The 14,542-nt window shown below is 38.1% G+C and overlaps 1 protein-coding gene across 1 annotated transcript in view; it reads left to right on the top strand.

Moving 5' to 3' along the window:
• Window positions 1–14,542, top strand: part of KCNH8 (potassium voltage-gated channel subfamily H member 8) — a 196,507-nt gene that overhangs the window by 144,774 nt on the left and 37,191 nt on the right. The window contains exons 8-10 of the mRNA XM_009938801.2: window positions 5,209–5,406; window positions 9,932–10,131; window positions 13,103–13,352. Of these exons, the coding sequence (XP_009937103.1) occupies window positions 5,209–5,406; window positions 9,932–10,131; window positions 13,103–13,352 (648 nt within the window). The remainder of the gene's footprint in view (window positions 1–5,208; window positions 5,407–9,931; window positions 10,132–13,102; window positions 13,353–14,542) is intronic.

The following is a 14,542-nucleotide window of genomic DNA, read 5'->3' as shown; positions in this document are numbered from 1 at the left end:
TGCCTTTCCTCTTTCATATTTGTTTTCTTTGTCATTTTAGGTGTCTACTGTTTGTGGGAAAGTGTGCAAGCAAAATAAAGACCAAGGGGAGTAGGTTAATGCTAATGGTTCCACATTGTTATGCAGCCCTTAAGCTTATGTTTGTTGTACTAATATTGAATTCTTTCTAGTCTAAATTTCATGCACTGCCACTTAACTTTTACTTAGTTTGAAAGCCAGCTAATTATTCTGTTCAAACACAGCCTCTAGACCGGAGCTGTTCCTTTATAGCCTGTACTTGTTGACGTGCCGTATAGCTGCACCTCAGGTTTCATCTTACACATATAACATTTATTTATTTCTTTCATCTTGAAACGAGCACAAACTTATGTCCTGTATTTTACTATTGTGCAGTTATGTCACTTGGGCACACGATAGAGCTGTGTTTTCACACTCCTACAACCTGCAGCTGTATAACACCTTCAGGTTTATGGGTTTTTCTATTTTTAGTACATATTTTATCTAATCTGTGTGAAAGAAAAGCCTGGTTCGTGGTTTATTTGTGACCTGGTGCCGTAAGGTCTGCCTCCCAGAAGCAGCGGTTAAAACTATGGCTGGTCCTGTCACCTCTGGGGGTTTTTAATCCTTAAACCATCTGCTCTGGTACTTGGGACCCTCTTCTCATACGACAGGCTAAATTCCATCATAGATCAAACCTGTAAACAAAAGATAAGGTTTTGTAACGATGAAAGGGTAACAGTGACGTTCCACGGGATTAAGTGGTAGGAATGGTGCTGTTTAGCGTATCAGTAGTCTGGGGGAAAAATGCAAAGGTTTTAGCAGGAAAAAATTGCAGATGTTAAAAACATTGTGGCTAGACAGGGATTAAACTGGCTTTGAGGATCTTGAGAAGAACTTGAATATCTTAAATAAGTAATCACCATGAGAACAGAGGCAATGATTATTCAGTAACATAGAGACATGCACACTAGAAGAAATAAAATGATTTGGTCTTCTTATATACCTCTAAATTCTGAATGCATTGTGTCAGCCAGAATCATAGAATCATTAAGGCTGGAAAATATCTCTAAGATCATCAAGTCCAACCATCAACACAACCATGCCTGCTAAACCACGTCCTGAAGTGCCATATCTACACGTTTTTTGAACACCTCCAGGGATGGTCACTCAACCACCTCCCTGGACAGCCTGTTCCAATGCCTGACCACTTTTTCAGTAAAGAAATTTTTCCTGATATCCAAACTAAACCTCCCCTGATGCAACTTGAGGCATTGCCTCTCATCCTATCCCTAGTTAGCTGGGAGGAATCACCGACACCTGCCTCACTACAACCTCCTTTCAGGTAGTTGTAGACAGCAATAAGGCTGCCCCTCAGCCTCCTCTTCTCCAGACTAAACAGCTCCAGTTCCCTCAGCTGTCCCCCATAAGACTTGTTCTCTAGACCCTTCATCAGCCTCATTGCCCTTCTCTGGACAAGCTCCAGCACCTGAATGTCCTTCTTGTACGGAGGGGCCCAAAACTGAACAAGGTACCTGAGGTGTGGCCTCACCAGTGCTAAGTACAGGGGCACGATCACCTCCCTACTCCTGCTGGGCCCATTATTGCTGATACAAGCCAGGATGCTGTTGGCCTTCTTGACCACCTGTACACACTGCTGGCTCATGTTAAACTGGCTGTCAACTAACATTAATTACTGTAGGTAATTAATCCATTAGAAAATGCAATTATTTTCCAAGTTGTACCAGATAGGATTTTGTTAAGTGTCTGGCATATAAGGAAAATCTAAGTGATAGTACAGAACGAATTTGCAAATTATAGGGAGTGAAGTACCTGCTCAATGCAGTGCAAGCACCAAACTGAGAGAAGACTGAGTTTCTAGATGTTCAGTAAATGAGATAACGTGTTTTACATCCGGTTATGAAGTATATCATCTACAGATGCTTAAATGTTTGTTTATGTTTCTGCTGGTACTTGAGCACTTCCCAGATACAGGTAAATGAAACTCAGTACAGATTCTTCCAACAATTTTCAGAGTAGCCTAATGAGGCTAGCTATCCAGTTCCTACTGACTTCTCCAATGAGACTTGATTACTTAAGTGCTCTTTTCCCCTTTGAAATATCTTCTTCTTAATTATGTTAATCGGTGCTTTAAAATGTTTTTAAAGTCACAGAGGTATATCTAGATAATGCTAATTCAGAACCAGACAAGATTCATAATGCTAAATTCTAGGAAGTTCCCTCTGACTACAAGGTATATTTATTTTTCTCTTCTTCCCTGAGGGCAGAAATTAATTACTCGAGTTCAGCAGAGAATCTGCTGAGAGATGTTACCAACAGGAACCGAAAAAGTAAAAGGCATCAGTCAGTGGTGCTATCTCATGACTATTTCCATTGGCTAAGGAAAGTATTTACATCCTACAGTGTTTTGTCTCCACCCCCAAATGGAAAAAATTGTAGTGCTATCAACAAAAATCTGAGAAGTATAGCTGATCTGGAAAATCTTGCAGTGTTTTATGTACTTTGCCTAAAACCTCATCCTGTATAATTTCTTCAAAAGGTGCTGATTAGGATCATCTCCAACAGCCAAAGTAGAAATGAGAAGCTGTAAACATGTCCTTATCTACAAATCAGAGGAATATATTTATTGGATTTTCACTTTCAGATACGCACTTTCTGTTCCAAATCCCATGGTCCATCTCTGAAGAAAGTTACCTAATACCTATCCTTCACATAGTGGGCTTTTTTTTAGCAGTTGTTAACAATTGCTAATAATTGCTAATTGCTACTGTTGTAGCTCAGTGATAAGCCATTCATCTTACTGATTAAGATAATTTGTCTGACCCTCAGTTATGCCACAGAACCGGGCACAGAGTGCTGAAATCATCTCAAAGACCAGTGTCCTGGCCAGAAGTTCTTGTTAGCAATTGTAAAATGCTTATACAGTATTTGGTACTTTGGTAGTAGAATTATATTAGAAATATTATAGGGACTTCTTCGGTTTGATACAATCCCTTCCTAGCAGTAAGATACCTGTACTGGCAGTAATGCATCCTTTAAGAACAATGATGTTTCAGTAGGATTGGGATTTTCTCTTGATAACTATGAACATAAAGTGTGCTGTAAGGGAAAAAACAGTTTGCATATATCTATCAATTAAAGAATGCAGTCATCCACCTTTTCTGGATAACAAAGAAAATATATGTCAGAAAGGGAGTCCCATAATGTTTTGTACAAAGTTACAATAAGTACACTCAATTTTTTTTTGTTTGATAGCTGAAACCGGAGTGAAGAAACTTGCAATCAGATGTAATATTGTCACCAGAAACAATGAATGTGAAATTCATTCAGATAACAAAAGGCAGGAAAATGGGAATACAGGTGCCAAGAATTAGTGCCTTTTAGAACACTCCCAGGAAAGAGATTTTCTCCTAAGAGGCATTATTTCAGTATACACACATCAGTTATGTTTATTTAAAATAACTTTTCTGTTTCAGTTTTGCAGTTCTTCATATGCACTATAATACTTTCAAAACCTGATGTTGAACTTTATGATTGTATTTCTTCACCTTAAGTTTAGATAGAATTTATTTAACTCTGTTCACTCTCTGCCAGGGATTTTCTGCGGTTTTTATTCTGTATTCTCCAATGTGTGGGATTACAATCCCTAGCACGAGCATAGGAATTAAATCTTCTGTACAAAGGGCCATATTATTGATGGAAAAATGTTGTGTAATCTCAGAAAAACAGCTGTGCACAGAGAGAGCCTCATGTGACCAATACTTTCTATCAAGGTAAAATCAAGGAGGTTTTCACTTGCTTTCTTGTCTGTTGGCAAGGTAAACCAGCCCATTGAGTACTGACATCTTATGACAGTGCAGAGCGCTTTCATTTCTACTTTTGATTAATTTCACTGGCCTGGATTGGCAGGGTCATGGCTAGACCTTACACTGTCACTACCCAGCCCTTCTGGTTTAGCATTCTCTAAAGGAGTGTGTGCAAGAGGGCATAGAGGGTGGCCCTCTGTGGTGGCAGCCACGGCTTGACAAATCTGTGGTAGGTCGCAAATTCTTACAGTTTTTTTTCCCAATTTAATTGGAACTGCTGGGACAGATACTTTAAATCTGCCCACTACTGTTGCAGATATTCTGTACAAGGAGATTTTCCCCCAGTTTGCACTTGAGTTCATTCAAAATGAAGAAAAGGATCCTGACTGAAGTAGGCGGAGATTAAGCTTCAGGAAGTGACTCAGTCTGTCAGGTCTCAGCTTACAACAGGGAGACCCCCAACCAATTTTTCTAAAATAAAACTTTGCCTGCCAGTAATACTTTGTTTTGGTGGTTCTCCCTGAATATCCAGGAAAGCTTCCTCCTCTGTCAAGCAAACTGCTTAATAGGCAAAAAGGGCACAGATATTGATTTTTATCTTTTTTTTTCCTATCTTGATTTTTGTGAAGCATTGTGTTTATGCAATTCATTCAGGTTCTTTGTTCTCCTTTTCCAAGAGAGGAACTGCACACTTTTTCCTGGTTTGTTGCTTTGGAGTTTTTTTGTTTGTTTGTTGTTTTTTAAATATCTATGAGGCAGTAGCTAATTCTACTATCTCTAGCAGACATAGACTCATTTAGCAAAATGAAATATTAAATGAACAATTTAGAAAATACTTACCGAAGCATCTTTTGAAAATTAATTCTGATTTGTAAGTTGTGTTTAGTTGTTTGAATCTTTTCTACCGTAAAAAGAAACATGTAAAAAAGCTCTAAATATGTAATCATTATTATAACAATTTAGTCTTGGAACCTAAAAATCTTTCCAAGCATTACTAAATAAAAAGAATCAAATCAATGTTGCATACTTCATGCAGTGTTCTTACGTGATGATTTTTTTTTTCTTTTCAGTGCCTTAATGGATTTTGTGAATTATCTAATTAGACCTGTAATACGCAATTCAAAAACACTTGATTTCCACACAGAAATACACTTCTTATCTTAAACAATCATGCATAAAAATAAATACTCCAGAGGCACAATCCCTTACATGCTGTATAAATTCCTATAGTTATTAAACTATATATTCTATTTATTCTTGGAATTGTGTGAAGAATGCAGTGTCTTCAAAATAATTTTTTTTAACAATTATTTTGTTCTACAGAACGTGTAGTTTTCATGGTGCCAGTATTCCTTAATAGCACTTTTTATGCTTTGTTTTTCAGGTTGGCTTCACGAGCTAGGAAAACGTATTGAGTCTCCTTACTATGAGAATAATACACTAGGAGGCCCATCAATCAGAAGTGCCTATATAGCTGCCCTCTATTTCACCCTCAGCAGCCTCACCAGTGTTGGGTTTGGAAATGTTTCAGCCAATACTGATGCTGAAAAGATCTTCTCCATTTGCACAATGCTGATTGGGGGTAGGTACAAATACTAAGCATCATGTAAAACATTTTGAGGGGGTAGGGACAAGTAAAATACGAGCTGAAATTTTGCTAAGTTTCTTTAAAAAAATACAATAGAAAGTTTAACTTAAAAAGGTAAAAGAAAGAGATAGCTTTGTTGGTTTTACACTAGATAAACTCTCTTAAGAAGACAACTTTCTAACCTTGTGATCACTTATGGCGACAAAAGACAGTTGTCATGCAGTAAAATGCAAACACATTATTGTCAGTGAGTGTGGCCCAGCCATGTGCCAGGGGAGTACCTGCATTTTGGTTACACGCCAGGCACTTCTCCAGTCAGCCAGGTAATAGGTGCACGTTCACCTCCAGTTCAGTTCCCACAGCAGCCCTGGGAATGATGGCAAGCGGAGGTGGGCAGCCCAGTGGTGAATCTGGCTGTGAGCTGGTGCGTATCCACATCTGAAGGACCAGCCCAGAGGGAAGGCAACCGAGACAGGACAGAGCCAGGAGGGCCATTTGGTGAGCCATAGGTGACTTTATCATAAACAAAAAGCAGTTTAATTATCACTAAGTAAGTTTTACCACATCACTGCTTCAGATTAGAATCAAAATGCAATGTTTATGTCATATTTGGAGCTCTTCGTAGTATTTTATTTATGTTAGTTACCTAGTCGTGCTGTCGGGGAAAGCCATGTGCTCACTTTCTTTCTGCTGAGGCACCTGGGCACCACCAGTGAGCTGGGGAACCTGCAGAGCTTGGTAAAGCCCGGGGCAGTGGAGAAAGTACCTGCAGCTCTCTCTTTACATTCACCCTCCCTCAAAAAAATTAGCTGTGCTATTTCATAGTGTTACATCATACAACTCAAGGAGATCACAGTGGATGTGAGGGGTAAAAGCAAAGCACTGCTAGAGTGCTGCCCCCCCCCCCCCCCCCATTTTTTTTTTTCTGCTTGCCTAATTGTTCTGGGAATACTAGTTGGTATTTCTCCAGGGCTAGTCAATAAGGTTGTCAGCTTTGAAGCATAAATTTTCCTGGGCAAAATAAATTGGCAACTTGACACTTGAAAGCCAGGGAACACAATGAATGACCTGTAAACTGCATATTTGCAGCATCAAGTGGTATAAAAAGTGCTCAGTGAAATACTGTCGTTTTTCCCACTCCTGAAAATGAGTGGCAATAATATAATGAATCATCCCAGAATGATATCATTTTGATTTTGACAATGTCACAAAAACACATGCAGCTCATTAATTGCTTGTGGTAGTAGCATAAAATTACAGTTTTGAAATACAATGTGGTCTCTGTGCTTTGGGGCTTTCATTACATAAAATCTGTTGGAAAGAAGGAAGAAGTTCTCATTTCTACCAAGAAATCAAGAGATATCCTGTGCAAGGCAATGATGACTATTTAATTCACTTTGATACAGCATTGTTTTCACAAAATTAATAAAGCAGAATATAAAAGTTTTCTATACTCTCATTTAGTCCAATTGTAGCAATTTCTTTCTTATTTATTATATTATTGAGTGGTAGATCTAACATTCTTGTGCACTGAATAAATTGTGAAGAACTAGTAGTAAAAGGGAACTGAAAACTGAAAGGCAAAGTTACAGGCAAGCAGGTAGAAGAATGACTTTACATCTGGGAGGGCCCAAGGAACAAAATCTATCTAGGTAAGCAAGCAGAGCAGGCTGGCTTGCAGATATGTTCTTGAGAAATTGTATTTTAGACCTTCTTTGAGAAAGTCAGCAGAGGTAGGAAACTGGAAGCAGGAGTTAGCATCATACAGTGTAGACTGGTGAGCACACCTCAGAAAAACATATTAGGAATAAAGTAGTAGTCTGTATACTTTCGGGCATAATAGGTTTTCATTTCTTAAAACATCTTTTGATGTATAGTTTTGGCTGATACTTAATTTTAAAATTTCCTAATGGAAAGTGATATCTTGAGAAAAATTGATGTAAGTTTTTTACAGTTTCTAGATCAAGCCATTAGTTTATGAAATGTCAGATGTAATGGAGTACATGATTTAGTTTATCAGTAGTTCATCTGTACCTTTTTAATGTGTGTCACTGCAATTGCAAGAATGAAGTGAATTTATTGCAACCTTAAATCAAGTTGAAGCCAGAAAGAAAAAAATCAAGAGTTAATTTAACAGATAAGTAACTTACAATATTCTTGTTTGATTTTTACCTGCTTCTTGGCATTAATTTTTGTTTTGCATAAATTTCAAATTACAACTTAAGACAAGTAATATGATGAAGTTAAAACATCTTATTCTACATAGTTTTTCTTCTTATTACTAAAATTTAACAAGAATTCCTAGGATACCCAGCATCTGTACAATATTAATCAGATCTGTCCTCCTGCAGATGACCTTACCATGTGCTGTCTCATATTCTTCATGTTCTTCAACCAAAGAATGTGCAGTTTTGTGTTTATGAGACTAGAGTCCCATTATAGCAGCTCCAGTCTTTTATGGGATCAGAGGTGTTCTTCTGTTCCCTAAGGAACTAAACCGTAATTTAGAATATCCATTAAAATCAAGGCCACTTTATGAAATACAGTTGCTAGAAGTTTTTAACTTGTCCTGCTTGGTTTTAGAGAATGGATTAATCGATTTCTTACAGAAAGTAGGGTGGATCTGTAATTATTTGATGAAAAAAATCTAACACCCAGAATAGCTTGTCATCATCAATAGCAGTTGTCTTCCAATGCACATATGCAAAGACAGATTCTCCCATAATAATAGAATTCCTGATGATGTGTGTGCCTACAATAATATCCTGGAGATCTCTACACTGTCCAGCTTCTAACCTTGGAGCCTGTTGGGACACTTACAATAACATATGTGATTTTTACATATGCATCCATACGCCACCTAATGCTTTATCCCTCCCTGCTTTTTAAACTTATTGTCACATCCTTGAAGAGGCTACACCACTTCTTCAACCTATTTAGCTATGTCTGGCTGAATTGTTTTAGCCCTAGCTGGTGTATTTCTATTATAACACCCTCTATCTAACATTGCACCCGTTTCTCAGATTTTGTGGCCCAAGCTTCTGACATTGGTGACCTGGTAATTCACTGCACCGTCAAGAACAGCACATAGTTGATCCAGCTGATTCTACTTAGAAATAAATTTCCAATTATGCATACTTTTTTCTTTCTAATGTTTGTATCTGATCTTTTTCTTTCTGCCTGGCTTTTCATCTATCTTCTTTTACTAATGGACTTGTATTAACTTAATCATATCATTGGATCACCTCTACAAGAATGCACACTGCATTGAGAAACTACATCGCACTGCAGTGCTAGTGCTTTCTCTGCTTTTCTGCACTCCCTTCACAATAAAAATATAGGTGTTGTTACTAGCTCCCTTGTGTTTTACTCAGCCTTTAAAAATTTTCAGCACTCCAAATTAAAGAATTTTCTGCCTGTTTCTACCAAGTAAAAGTATTATTAACCACCAAAATGCAGCCTTTCCTCCTCTGGTTCCGCCTTGTCTCTCCTCACTCACCTTGGACTTCTGCAAATTGCCACACAAGGTCAAGATCTTGTCTGTCTTGTTTATAAACCAATTTCTTTGCCACTCTGAGAAGTCTGTTTTCTTTCAAGGACTAGAAAGATAGATGTCCCTTAAGAGTAATAATCAAGCTCTTTAATAGTTTTTCAATAAACAATTTGTAAACGTGTGCATTATACACTCCAGATCAATACCACGTGACAGACAACATAACAGTGATTTTTTTTTCCCACTGATAATCAGCAAGCACATTTCTGCACAGAAAACCCAGACAACATGTATCTGTAAGCATTTCTTCACTTTTGCTTCTGGTCTTTTTATTCCCAAGCCAGTCTCTAATTGCAGACAAACTCCAGGACGTCAGAACTTTCTGATAAACAATTTCATACCATATTTGACCTTCTCAAGAAACATGAGAACTCAGATTGTTAGTTTGAATACATTTTTTTTAATCTGAATTTCTGCGTTACAGTGGATTTTTTTTCTGTCTTTTTTTTTAACATCTTATTCCCAAAATATATCTCTAAATATTGTTTGAAATCTCATTCCACTACACATGGTCCCTATTAGTAACTGGTTTTATTTATGTGAGTTGTCTGAAATTTATTACATTCTATGTAGTTGCTAACAGAATATTTGAGTCTAGTTTTCATACGCATGAATAGTTTCTCATTATTTCCTAAGCATACCTGCCTACATGTGTACATGTATTCATGTGCTTTCCTTTTTTCTTATACTATAAATTTAATTTGGCTTGGGCATGCTTTTGCTTGGTACCTTGACTAGATAGCATCAGATGTGGTTCTACCCTGTCCCATGACTGTGATTGCTAGTGACACAAAAAATTGAAATGAATATGAATACTACCATATATTACTCATGGAGTCCTTTATTCGAATGCTTTATTATATCTGTCAAGCAAGAAACTGTTTTTCTGATCCTGTTTATTTTCTGTGTTATGTTTTAATGATCAACAAGTCATTCCACATTGCAGATAATTTCTGTCCCTCCTAGCTCTGATGCATGCCATGGTGTTTGGCAATGTGACTGCCATAATTCAAAGGATGTACTCCAGATGGTCCCTTTATCACACAAGAACCAAGGATCTGAAGGACTTTATACGGGTCCATCACCTGCCACAGCAGCTAAAGCAAAGGATGCTTGAATATTTCCAAACCACGTGGTCTGTCAATAACGGAATTGATTCCAATGAGGTAACCAAACAAGAGAAGTTGTGTTTGATGGTTTTGACTATTGACTTAAAGTCAGAGGGGGTGGGTGGAGGGGTAATTTTCCATTTGTGATGCTGTGTTTTGTGTGAAGTTACATGTAAAAAAAAACATGTCTAAAAATAAAGCTGAGAAGAGGGTATGCTATTAAAAAATCTGGCTTAGAACATCATATCATATATTAAAAATTCAAAGTCCTCCATAATTCTGAAATGTTGAAGAAGCATTCATCAGAAACCTTTGCCAGCAGAAACACCCCCGTGAGCAGTTTTGTCTTTCACCAAACATAAAATCTACTGGGTTTTGGGGTGTTTTTTAAAGGAGAGAATTCTTCACTGCCCTTTCCTCCCTCCTTCCTTTTATTCTTTGCAATTCTGTAAACAAGTGCTTTGGCCTGAAATTTTATGTTATTCATTTCCCTATTTTTTTAAATATTGCAAAATGTAACACAAGTGAAACCAAAAGACAGATTTCTGATCGTGTCTTTGCTCGCTTGTTTTAAATGACTTATCCAGGTTATGTATTACTATACTCCAGGAGAAATAATGGCTTCTCTCTGCTGGAGTGTTATTTGAATGTACCATTCCCTACAGAATTCTTGTTATATATGTCTTTATAAAACTCAGTGGCCTCTAAAGATAATGTGAAAATAAGTAGAAAGATTTGGGTTAGAGAACACTCTTTTCCTGATACATTCTTTTTGTGGTGTGCACAGCACAAAGAATGGGATTTTCAAAAATATCTTAGCAACAGAAGGGGCCTAGTAAGATTTACAAAGGTACAAAAAAACCCTCAACACGTCAAAGCTTTCCTATATTTTGTTAAGGATCACCTTCAGCTTCTGTACTTTCTGTACCTTTAGTTGCACTGAAAGTGAGCGACCGCAGCCTCTGGAGAGACCATCAGTATTTCATGATTTGCATCCCATCCACGAACTGCCTTGCCGAAGCCCACTTGGTCAAGTGTTGGCTGATTGCATTGCTCAGATGTCAGATCCCTTCAAACTATAGGGAAAACTACGCTTGTGGGCTTGAATCATAGAATCATAGGTTGGAAAAGACCTCTAAGATCCTCATGTCAAAATGTCACTCCAACACCACCATGCCTACCAAACCATGTCCTGAAGTGCCACATCTACAGGTTGTTTGAGCACCTCCTGGGATGGTGACTCAACCACTCCCCTGGGCAGCCTGTGCCAATGCCTTTTCTTTCAGTAAAGAAATTTTTCCTAATATCCAATCTAAACCTCCCCTGATGCAATCATGCATGGTCTGGTAGGCAGTATACTTTGCATCAATAGGACTGACACTTAAAACCACTTAAACATTGTTTTAAAAGTTCCACCTGAAATTTTGATGATTTGAGCAGTTATAAGTCATTCTCAGAAGACTGTCTGTCACAGGTTAAAAAGCAGGGTGTCAATAGAGTGACAGATGCTCTCTATTAACCCCCACCCTCCCACCAGAGGAAGGGAAAAGGAAAAGGAGGAAAAGAGACAGACTTACAAAATGAATATAAAAAGTTTTACTAATAACACTAATATTACTAATAATATTAATAATAAGAGAAATAAAACAAAATATACAAACCTGACACTGAGTTCCCTGGTGCTGGGTGCTGGGGCACTGGCATCCAGCCAGCAGCTGCCAGGATGCACCAGGAAGTCCCGGACTGGCCTCAGCAGCAGACAGGAACCGGACTCAGGAATGCGCGGATCGGAATCTGGATCAGTATCGCAGGTAGAACAATGAGCAGGGTCCTCTTCAGAAGGTGGCCATGGACGAAGACAGCGAGACCCTCGTGATCCCCCAGCTTTAACTGAGTATGCATGGCATGGAACACCTCGCTGGTCAATATCGGGTCACCTGTCCTGTCTGCCCCTCCCTGCAAGTGCAACCCTTTTCAACTCCTCACTTGCGGGACCTAAGAGGTCTGTCGGTGACCCTGGCTGCTATAGTGATAATTATACACAGGGGCCTTTTTCTCTGTTCCTTTCCTACCACTAGCTCAAAGTAACTGTAAACATTAGGTGTTCTCAGCTTCGGAGTGGACGCTGTCTGTAAAATATGCAGCCAGCTTCAGAAAAATGCAGTTACTTAGAAGAACTTAGCTGTGAAAGGAAGATTCACTTAAAGAGAATTGGTTCTGTCTTAACCAAAACCAGGACACTGTCTCTGAGCAGAAAAACGTTTCTCTGAATTTCACTGTCCTGCAGTAGATCTTCTGGAAAATGTACATAGATATCAATAAGTGTTTGTCAGGTTACATTGAGAATTTGCCTAAAACTAAGACCGAGAAAAAACAGGAAGACCTTGTGATCATTTAGTTTCCCTAGGATCTTTCACTGAACACGTACCCTGTCTCCGTTCCTTTCCCAACTCTCCTTCAGTGTCCAATTGAATCATTAAAAAAAAAAACAAACCACAAAAAATCCTTAAATGTTTACTACATAGAGGTTTTTGAGTTATTCCTCTTCCAGCGGTTTTACAATAGAAAAAGCAATATAGCCTATTGATGAATTTTATACAAGCATTTTAAAGAAAATCTAAGCTAAGTTCATTTTTTCTCTGTTTTCAGTGTATATGCCACTGTATACAGCAGCCTACTGTGTTCTAATAGCTGAGAAGAATATGGTCGAGATTAAATTGTGCATTCGGGGGAATTCCTGCACACAGTGTTGTTGACTGTTTTTCTTGATTTTTGTATAAAGGCATATTTTTATTAATGTTTTTCTTGGAATTTATCAGTGTTTATCAGCATAAAGATTTATTAAGCTACAGTTGACATGTCTTATCAAGGGGATAAGAAAAAACAAAGGGAAATCTTTGCATCAGTACAACATGTACAGCACTACAACACGTGTAGAACTATTCAATCAGATCACATTCGCAAAAGAGGAAACGAACTGTTTTACACTTTTTCTCTTTTTTGCCCCCTTTTCTCTTTTTTTGGACAGCTTTTAAAAGACTTCCCGGATGAGCTGCGCTCTGACATCACCATGCACTTGAACAAGGAGATTTTGCAGCTCTCCCTTTTCGAGTGTGCCAGCCGTGGTTGCCTCAGGTCTCTGTCTCTGCATATCAAAACCTCCTTCTGCGCTCCCGGGGAATACCTCCTCCGGCAGGGAGATGCCCTGCAAGCGATCTACTTTGTGTGCTCAGGTTCCATGGAAGTCCTGAAGGACAGCACGGTGCTGGCGATTCTCGGTATGCTTGTAATCACAGCTTCAAAGAGAAAGAACGGTCCTCCAGTGCAGGAGGACCTTCACTACTAATTGATGGCTTAGCGTATCCTAGTAGTCTGATGACAAAGAATTCGTACCTATGGACATCCCTAATTTTTTTAGTTTAAACATACTTATTTTTTGCCCTAGGAAGCTTTCAATTGCTAGACTGTTAGCTGTGCAATATTTCACTTGTATCCTGATTTTGTTATTTTCTCTCCTTTGTATGTAAGGAGGCACTTGCTAGCTTTGCAGTTTGCCACTTTCAACTAAATTTAATGATAGCATTGACACCTCAAAGGACATTGGTTATTAGTTCCTAAATCTTTCATGAAAATTAGTGGCCAGGCAGTGCTCACTCTAATGTTGCCAAATGAAAGAAAGCAACTTTAGCCTGCTCTCATCCTTTGACATCTGCATATGAGCACCTCTTGCAGGACAGCTACGTGATGGAAAACAAGCAATGTTGGCTCTGCTCCCCAAAGAGTTACTTCTTCAAGCTAATTCATGCTGCCAGCAGTTATCTGAGTATATTAGAACAGAAAAAGGCCAGAAGTTCTGTTCTAATAAATTTAGTTTAGTTGTTGTTTGCTAGATGACTGTTTTGACTTCTCTACAGTTAAGCATCTGTAGCTACAAATTTCAGTGATTGGACTCCAGCCGTTTTTTCCCTGACAATGCTGGGTTACTTAGACTTCCCAGACCACTATTTTATAGTTCTGTCATGATTCTAATTCTAGTAGATTAGTTTTGTTTACTGAACCATTCTCACTGACAAGAAATACAGCAACAATACAATGAAATCCTCTGATTAAATACAACTGTTTGGTTCCTCTTGAAACTATTACTTAATATCTAATAACAGTTAAGATATTTTTAATAGGAAAATATTTTTAATGTAACAGGTACTGTCTGAGCATGCATCTTGGATTTGGTAAAAAATATCAGCCACAAGTGATTTAAAAGATATCCATAAAGAGAAGAAATTTACAACTTTGACTGCATGTCCCAGATATATTAACAGATGTGTCTGCATAAACATTTATAAATAAGTTTGTTTTGCAATGAAAAAGAAAGAAAGAAAAATCTAATAAGAATAACTTACATGATTCTGTTTATGCAACAAAAGTTGATATTCAAGGTACAATCATTTCACTGCTGCAGTAACTCTAC

Source organism: Opisthocomus hoazin, chromosome 4 (genome assembly GCF_030867145.1).
Source record: "Opisthocomus hoazin isolate bOpiHoa1 chromosome 4, bOpiHoa1.hap1, whole genome shotgun sequence".
NCBI lineage: Eukaryota > Metazoa > Chordata > Aves > Opisthocomiformes > Opisthocomidae > Opisthocomus > Opisthocomus hoazin.
The sequence above is the reverse complement of the archived record's forward strand: the minus strand, read 5'-3'. Positions and strand labels throughout refer to the sequence as shown.